Source organism: Podarcis raffonei, chromosome 12, assembly GCF_027172205.1.
Source record: "Podarcis raffonei isolate rPodRaf1 chromosome 12, rPodRaf1.pri, whole genome shotgun sequence".
Classification (NCBI taxonomy): Eukaryota; Metazoa; Chordata; class Lepidosauria; order Squamata; family Lacertidae; genus Podarcis; species Podarcis raffonei.
In genome coordinates, this window is record NC_070613.1 from 7,827,978 (window position 1) to 7,836,842 (window position 8,865).

General features: G+C 47.4%; 1 protein-coding gene across 1 annotated transcript in view; it reads right to left on the reverse strand.

Moving 5' to 3' along the window:
- The window catches only part of AQP1 (aquaporin 1 (Colton blood group)), a 33,335-nt gene extending 24,867 nt beyond the window's left edge, over nucleotides 1-8,468 (reverse strand). The window contains exons 1-2 of the mRNA XM_053359750.1: nucleotides 8,361-8,468; nucleotides 7,818-8,263 (exon numbers count right to left, since the gene is read on the reverse strand). Coding sequence (XP_053215725.1) covers nucleotides 7,818-8,210 — 393 coding nt within the window. The 5' untranslated portion in view covers nucleotides 8,211-8,263; nucleotides 8,361-8,468. The remainder of the gene's footprint in view (nucleotides 1-7,817; nucleotides 8,264-8,360) is intronic.
- Between the last annotated feature and the right edge of the window lie 397 nt (nucleotides 8,469-8,865).

Consider the following 8,865-nt stretch of genomic DNA (forward strand, 5'->3'; position numbering starts at 1 on the left):
AGCTGCTGCTGAGCCGCTGCCACACAATTTCTGTTCTCCTCCTGAAGCAAAGTTCTTAACCCGAGGTACTATTTCTGGGTTAGTGGAGTCTGTAACCTGAAGCGTCTGTAACCCGAGGTACTACTGCATTGCCTTTTAGCTGTACTTGAGGGTCGATTTCAAAAAATCCTGCTGGAAAAACGGTTATGTCCACGTGGAGATAGCAGTATTGAATCAGTAGCTCATGGGCTTCCAGCTTGCATTCTTTATAAAGATTTGAGGAGTTATTAGCCCTCCATTACTATCCATACCTGGTCACTCAACCATTCTTCTGGCAAAGCAAGATAATCACATGACAGCAAAAACTGCAAATTTTTTAGCAGGGGCAATTAGAATAATATCTATTATTTGATTATTGATGTAAACCTCTAGAGAAGGCATAGGCAAACTTGGCCCTCCAGATGTTTTGGGACTACGACTCCTATCATCCCTAGCTAACAGGACCAGTGGTCAGGGATGATGGGAATTGTAGTCTCAAAACATCTGGAGGGCCGAGTTTGCCTATGCCTGCTCTAGAATGTATTTTGTATTGCTAAGTTTTTAGCTCTGTCTTCAGTAAGTTGTATTTTATTTTCTTGCTGTGGCTAGTGGCTGGTGCAAATAAAGATTCTTCTGAAAGGGAAAAGCTGTCTCCTAGCTGAGGAATCCCAGAACACCAGAGGTTTTTTTTATGACGACTCTGGGGAAGCCATGCTCCCTTGGAAACCAGACCACACATCTTTAATAGCTCTTGTCAGCTCCTCCAGCTGTTTTCTGGAGGACACAGCATCCCTTGGCATCGCGACCAGCATGGTCTTTACCTTCTTTTTTGCTGCGTGGGCCAGTTCTACAGCGGTGGTTTCAGAGACAATGAGCAAGCCTCCGTTTTAGAGACCGACTCTGAGCTGTTTCAGGTTAATGGGGGTGGCAGGAGGGGAGGGGAGGGGAGGGAAATTGATCTGAATCACATTTAAAGGCAAATCTACCTAAATTGTCACTTTTCAGGGGGCGGAATACACAAACCGAAACACAGCCATCCTTCGCAATTAATAATAATAATAATAATAATAATAATAATAATAATAATATTTTATTTATACCCCACCCTCCCCAGCCAAGACTAGGCTCAGGGCAGCTAACACCAGGTATAAAAACAATTGATTAAAATACAACTTAAAAACAAGATTAAAATACAACATTAAAATGCAGCCTCATTTCAGTAGAAACTCACATCGAAAACTTTTGGGGGGATGAAAACGTCAAGTCTTCACCAAGGCTAACTATCCAGGCTGGTCCTACGTGGGCCAGAAAAAAGCCAGGGAAGTCCCCAAATAAAAGTTCCATCACAGGAGGAGAAAGGAAAAAAGAAAGAGGGGAAGGGGATCAATTCAGGCTTCACTGAATTTTGCAATGCAACACCTCCAGCAAGTAATATGTACAAAGGTGAATATGCTGGGAGAGAGCAGGCATAACAAATTCACAAAATAAGGGAAATGTCAGGGGAAATTGCTTTGCAAAAAAATGAATTGCACGCAGTGGATAATCAGGAAAGATCTGTACTAAAATGCTTGTGAATTTTCACAGGGACTTAAAACGGAATGTTGTAAATTGATGTGGGACTATGGAGAACTGAAGACAGGGAAAAGGAGGAACCAAAGATTCACCCGCCCCTAACTACAGTTCCCATCAGCCCCTGCCAGCATGGTCAATGGTCAAGGGTGATGGGAGTTGAAGTCCAGTTGACAGATTCACCCCGCCCTACATGGCAGCTAAGTAAGTAAGTAAGTAAGTAAGTAAGTAAGCAGGCTTTCATATTTAGGTCAGCAGTGTAGTGTAGTGGTTAGAGCGTTGGATTAGGACTTAGCCTACCTCACAAGGCTGTTGTGGGGATTCAGTGAGGAGGGGGCAGAACCATGAGTTCAAGGTGAGATGTAAACTGGATTGGGGCCCAGCGGGGATATGACGCTACAACTTGTTAACCTATGTTGTGGTCTCAAGCTGTTGTTTGGGTGTTGAAAAGACTTGTAGGAGCCAACTCCTAGGGGCTGAGGTCCCTTCACCGCTGCCCCCCAAAAGATGGGCATTGCCAATCAAATGGTGTGTGTGCATTGTGTCATGGGATTGATTATGTGGGGTGAGGTTTACCTATCCCCCCCCCAATATTTTAGTCAGGTTGACACCCCTGGAAAGTCTTTCACCAGCACCAGAGGTCTTCTTGTGAGTTTAGGGCTAATAATAATAATAGTAATAATAATAATATTTTTTTATTTATACCCTGGTTCAGGAAACCCAGCTCAGGGTGGCTAACAACAAATTAAAAACACTTAATTGATGCTACAAAAAAACCCAGCATAAAATACGGTATTAAGAGTAAATAACAATAAAATCAAGAATCAATTTTGGGGGGGAAATCCATCCAATAAACATTAGATGATCACCAGGGCTAGCTGGCTAAATTAGTCCCACTTGGGCCAGCAAGGAGGCCAGGGGAGAATTAGCTGTGGGGTCTCAGAGTGGGTAATCTTCACAAAAGGGGAGGGGGAGGGAAGGAAGGGGAACAAAAGATCAGGCCAGGTTCAAATTGAAAGCCAGGCGGAATAGTTCTGTCTTACAGGCCCTGCAGAAGGAAGTTAAATCCTGCAGGGCCCTGGTCTCCTGGGACAGAGCATTCCACCAGGTCGGAGCCATCACTGAGAAGGCCCTGGCCCTGGTGGAGGATAATCTGACTTCCTTAGGGCCCGGGACCTCTAAACTATGATTATTCATGGACTGTGGGGCATACCAGGAGAGGCAGTCCCATAAGCACAAGGGCCCTAAGCCACAAAGGGCTTGATGAAGATCTCTCAGCCACAGCTGATAAGGCCTTAGAGCTCACCTCTCATTGAGCCCAAAGCAAAAGAATTATCAGTGGAGATTAATTTCCTCCTGAGGATAAAAGCCTGTGCAATTCTGAGGAAAGCAAAACAAGTGTTGATAAGACCAGAAGCTTTTCTGATCTCACCAGTGGTGAGTCCTGTGGTTTGCAAGCAGAAGGTTCTGGGTTCAGTTCCTGGTATTTCAAGGTAGGGCTGGGTGGGGGGCTCCCCATCTTAAATCCCAGAGAGCTCCTGCCAGCCAGTGTAGACTCTACTAAGCTGACTCATTATAACATAGCTTCCTATGTTCCGGGGCATTGGCTGGAACTCTCTCTGATTCATCATGGGCATTTGTGGTCACCTTCTATTGAGTCAGGCGGTCGTTCCGTTAATTTATTTGCTGATTTACTTATACAATTTGCTGGCCGGCCCTTTGTTTTTCCAACTTGGCTTGCAACCCAGGAGAAAACTACTTTTAGAAAACTGACAATAAAGCACGGATAAAAGCAGCAGATGGATAAAAATTCTAGGTGTTGCCTGTTCTAAGTGACAGGTGGATGTTTTCCAGGGTCTCAGGGTCAAACTGCACTTCACATTAATTGTGTGGAAACAATTAATGTGCCCTTTTATTTTAAAAAAAGTAGACGAGGATGGGGAAGAAATTCAGTTTGATACTTAAATTCGCACTTTCCAAAAGCAACGCCCAAAATGAGACTCAGCTATCCGAAATTTTCCCTTCTCTGAATTTTGCAATGCAATTCCCCTAACAACAAAAATACGTGCAAGAAAATGCACTTATTGGAGAGACACGTTCGTGAAGATGCATGTATTTGGTGAAAATCACATACAAAAATGCATTAAATTTAGGGGGGTGCAAAAATGTGTAGATTAGGAGGAACGCACACTAAAACGCTGGCAAATTTCCACGGGCGCTTTGGTTTTGTTTTTAACAAAGGACAAAGCAATATAGAAAAGTGGTAAACCAAACTCAAGGCTAGAAACAATGAATGGAGCTGAAATTAATACAGTGGTACCTCGGTTTACATACACTTCAGGTTACAGACTCCGCTAACCCAGAAATAGTACCTCGGGTTAAGAACTTTGCTTCAGGATGAGAACAGAAATTGTGCTCCAGAGGCGCAGCGGCAGCGGGAGGCCCCATTAGCTAAAGTGGTGCTTCAGGTTAAGAACAGATCTCCAGAATGAATTAAGTTCTTAACCCGAGGTACCACTGTATTATGATTGTCATTTGCATTTATACCCCACCTTTCTCTCTAAGGACCTCTGGGGGATGTACATACTTAGTTGTAGCCCATCGACATCCCCTAGCTTTGCTGTACGCCTCCTACGAGGGGCAGGGTCCTTCTGCACACCCTTGCGCCCCCACCGCAATCTCTGACACCCCTCACTTGAAACCTAGGAGCCCGTCTGCAGTAGCCGCGGAGAAGGAGGGGGCTTGTTTAAGGCAGAGTAAATGTTTAAAAGGTCTGGAGCGGTAATAATAATAATAATTTTTATTTATACCCCACCCTCCCCAGCCAAGGCTGGGCTCAGGGCGGCTAACAAGCAATAATAAAAACAAGTTGAATGAAGTACTGCTCCGCTGGTGCGCTGGACAGAAGCCAGCTGGTGGGAGGGAGGTGGCTGGGGCGACCAGACGCTGCAATTTTCTGGAGAGCTCTCTAAGGCTCCAAAGGACATGTTTAAGTGGAGTTGGGCGATACTCTCTCTCTAGGTCTCTCTCTCTCTTTTAACACACAACATTTCAAGGCAAGCTGCAGCTTAATGAAAGGTGGCGGAGTGACTAGGGAGAGGGTCTTTAACCCTCCCCCTTGTCCTTTTTCAGCTTAAGATTCCCCCCTCCTCCAGCTGCTTTTCTGGCCCTTGGTGGAGATGCAGACAACATGCTATGTCTCTAAAGGTAAAGGTAAAGGGACCCCTGACCGTTAGGTCCAGTCATGGCCGACTCTGGGGTTGCGGCACTCATCTCGCTTTACTGGCCAAGGGAGCCGTCGTACAGCTTCCGGGTCATGTGGCCAGCATGACTATGCCGCTTCTGGCGGACCAGAGCAGCGCATGGAAACGCCGTTTACCTTCCCGCCAGAGCGGTACCTATTTATCTACTTGCACTTTGACGTGCTTTCAAACTGCTAGGTTGGCAGGAGCAGGGACCGAGCAACAGGAGCTCACCCCATCGTGGGGATTCAAACCGCTGACCTTCTGATCGGCAAGTCCTAGGCTCAGTGGTTTAACCCACAGTGCCACCTGCGTCCCAGTTTGCTATGACTCTGGGCCTCTGGAAAAAGCAGCTTCGGGACATGGGCAGGACCCCCTCCTTCTTTCAGCTGCCCCCCCCCCATGGTGGTTGAATACTGCCTTCCACCCCACACCTCCACAAGTATTTATGCAAGAATCAGCTCTTAACTCCCTGGATTTCCGGTCCTAGAACAGTCTCCCTCCAGCCTGGTGCACTCAGATCGACATTGGACTACAACTCCCATGGTCCTCGTCCATTGGCCACGGGAGTTGTGGTCCAATATCGATCTGAGTGTGTCCATTGACCATGCTGGCTGGGTGTGTCCAACAACAGCGGAGGATGCCAAATTGGAGATGGCTGTCCCCGAATCCAGGGTGGGTATAGGAACCTGTGACCCTACAGATATTGTTGGACTGTAGCTGCCATCAGTCCCAGCCAGCATGGTCAACAGTCTGGGATGATGGGAGTTGTGGTCCGGCAACATTTAGAGGGCGTCGGTTTCCCTGTTCTAGGAGATGAGCCCTATCTACTTCGAGAGATGGGTCAGCTCTCAAGAGACAACTGTAGCAGTTATCCCTTCTTACTGCGTGCAAGGGGTAGAGCATGACCGTTCAGATTGCCTCCAACAAATGCCAGTGTTCCTGTGGTTCTCCTTCAGTCAGCAAAGAGCAGAAGATACCTGGGCTCAGTGCTCAAATCCCTCTACAGGTGTGGAGTACAGGTATTATGTAGGCATGTACCCCATGTACCCCAGGACCAAACCCACTGCTTCCTCCAACGTTGATCACCTGTTTTGAGTGCCAGCAAAACTGGAGAAGCATGCTCAGAGGAGCCTCAAGGTTTGCAAAAGGGCAGGTGATATTTGAAAGAATAAAATGAAAACATGGAAAGAGGCCAACTCTCCACCCCCACACACACACACAACAAAAGCAAGGCTAATGAAGATTTGACACGCTCAGGGATCGCCAAAAGTCAAGAACTGCTGAGTTGGAAAAGAGCGACAGGAAGCCAAGAAGGTAGAGTGAATTTGACTTTAGCCCCTAACAATGGAAAGGCATGACTGGGGCTCTGATTAGGAGCAGTCCTGTTAGGGGTTAAGGATAAACTGCAACTTTCTGTTGCAGCTCCCACTTGTGGAAACTTGGCAGCATAGGACCGGAGGAACCAGCCGCTGTTGTTACTGTTCTGGGTAAGGAAAAGGATGCCTTTGGCAGAATTCTCCCTTCAGTTCCACTCTTAAAGATATTTCAGCCCACTCAAACTCGACACTGGACAGCCCTACAATGGCTTGGGTGACTGAATACCTCCAACGTAATAAGCAACCAGAGAAAAGGATAAGAAATACACAGTTGCTGACGATTACAAGATATGCATGTGGTGGCAAAGGTTAGGGTTGAATCCTTCGCTCTCCTGGAGATAGCGCTTTTCACCAGTAAATCCATTATGTCAAAGCCCACGGGAAGCAACGCCTAAGGAGTTTTAGCCAGACTGAAACAAGCAGGTGTCTCCCTGTTCCTGTGCTTCTCAGAATAGCAGCTGCCAGGCAGAAAATCAACAGGTGTGGTTTTTTCACCCTGGAATGAAATGCTGAGATGGGGAATTGGTTACCACCACCAGCTGAAATTTCTACCTGCCAGGAAGCTATTTCCAAGAAAAACCGTGGAAATCCTGAACACCTGTAATATGGTCTTCAAGAGGAACTCTCATTTGCATCCATCCCATCTGACACTCCTGTTACATTTGTCTCCATAGCTTGTGTGTGTGTGTGTGTGTGAGAGAGAGAGAGAGAGAGAGAAAGAAAGAAAGAAAGAAAGAAAGAAAGAAAGAAAGAAAGAAAGAAAGAAAGAAAGAGAAAGCAACTTAATGGGATTGTCAACTTTCTTCTGGCAGGGGCTCTATGGCCATTCACAGCTGTGTGTGGAAATTCCCACCCAGTGTGACCAGCCACAGAGACAGCCAGCAGAACTGCCAAGCTTGGAACCTTCCTAAAAAAGAGAGAATTTGTCAGCTGCTTCTCCCCAGATGCCTTCGTTCTGCAAAACCCATTCGCCTCCCTTTGCATCTAGCCAGAATGCAGGGCACCCGCCGAACCCTGTCCTGTTGCAGAGTGGGTAGAAGCGAAAGGGCCCTGCTGGACCAATGAAAATAAAAGCTGGCCGCCTTCTGGAACATCTGCTACCTTTGCCACCTTACGACTCCAACATCCCTGGAAAGAGACCCAGCAACCTCCACACCCTTTTAACAAGTGGCTCTGGAAACCAGTGGCCAAACATCTGGCCTTTCGAGGCTATTGGTTTGCTTGAGGTTTTTTTTTTTGCCGGTTTTTAAAATTGATTTCCCATTGTTTTTTAACAAACTGTGACCAAATTCGTACAAATCTTAAGCAATTTTAAAAGCCGACTTCACACACACACACACACACACCCCGGTTGATCTTTCTATTTCCCTCCTTCCTTTGCTGTTCCTAGGTACAATAACATCTCCAACTTTCATTTCAAAACACCATCCCTTCTCCCTACACATCACCTGTTCAGTTATCAATTTCTGCTATGTCTTTATAACCTGCCCCCCAAGGCAGTTGAGTAGAGCAAATCTCCTTTTGTGGTTTTCTGGAGCCTTAACCCTCAGACAGGCACAGGTAGAGAGGAAGAGGAGCAGAGAAGGAAGTCTGGGATGGGTCACCTTACCGCATTGAGCCCTAAAGAGTTGTCCGCCAGCCCAGACGTGATCCCGGAAAGGATGGCTGTGGCCACGACTGCCCCCAAGCACTGGGCGATAATGTACATGACAGCCCTCAAGATGCTGATCTGGCAGCTGAGCAGGAGGCCCAGAGTCACGGCCGGGTTCAGGTGACAGCCGCTGATGTGCCCCACGCTTTGGGCCATGGTGGCGATAGAGATCCCGAAAGCCAGGGAGACTTTCACGTTGTCTTGGACCCGCGGCACGGTGTCGTTGGCGCTGGGGATGGGGAAATTCATGCCCAGCGCTGCGCCGATGCTGATGAAGATGAAGAGGCTCATGGCGAAGAACTCAGCCACCACTGCCCTCCAGAACTTCTTCTTCTTGAATTCGCTGGCCATCTCTGCCCTCTTGCCTTCTCGCTTGCAGGCTTCCTTGCTGAAGAGAGAGGAGTCTGAGGGAGGAAGAGAGTGCTCCGGTTATTTATAGGGCTTTGGGTGGTCTGTAGGAGGGAAAGGGGTGTTGTACAAAGGGAGGAAAGGAACATTGACAATTGATCCTGCCTCTGGTACGGATGCAAGGCACCACGAGTTGCCTGCCAATTTGTTTCTTCCCCCTCCCTCCTTCCTCCACCAGCTTCCCCCGCCCAGGCAACTTCTCTGCCTTCCTTCGCAAACTCTGCTGTGCTCTTGTTCCCAAGTGCTTTTTAAAGGCATTCTCACCGCAAGAGCATGGGGAGGGTTTGTCTGCAGAGCTGCTAAGATCTTCACTGCTCTCTCCAGATAGCGAGGGAGGCAGGAGACAGACTTGAGCGAAAGCTCTTACCAGGCTCCTGAATCTCTCTCCCCTTCCATCCCTCTTTCCCTGCCTTTCTCTCTGAACTAACTGGGTCTCTTTACATGCTCAGGGGCTATTTATTCTCCCCTTTGGTGAACAAGGAGGGACAGCAAATTGAGTACTAAAAAGAAAAGTTTGATTGCTGCAATAAAACGGACACCCCCCCACCTGTTATCAACCATAAGGGTTATAGGAGTCCATTGCGCTCTATGGGGACTG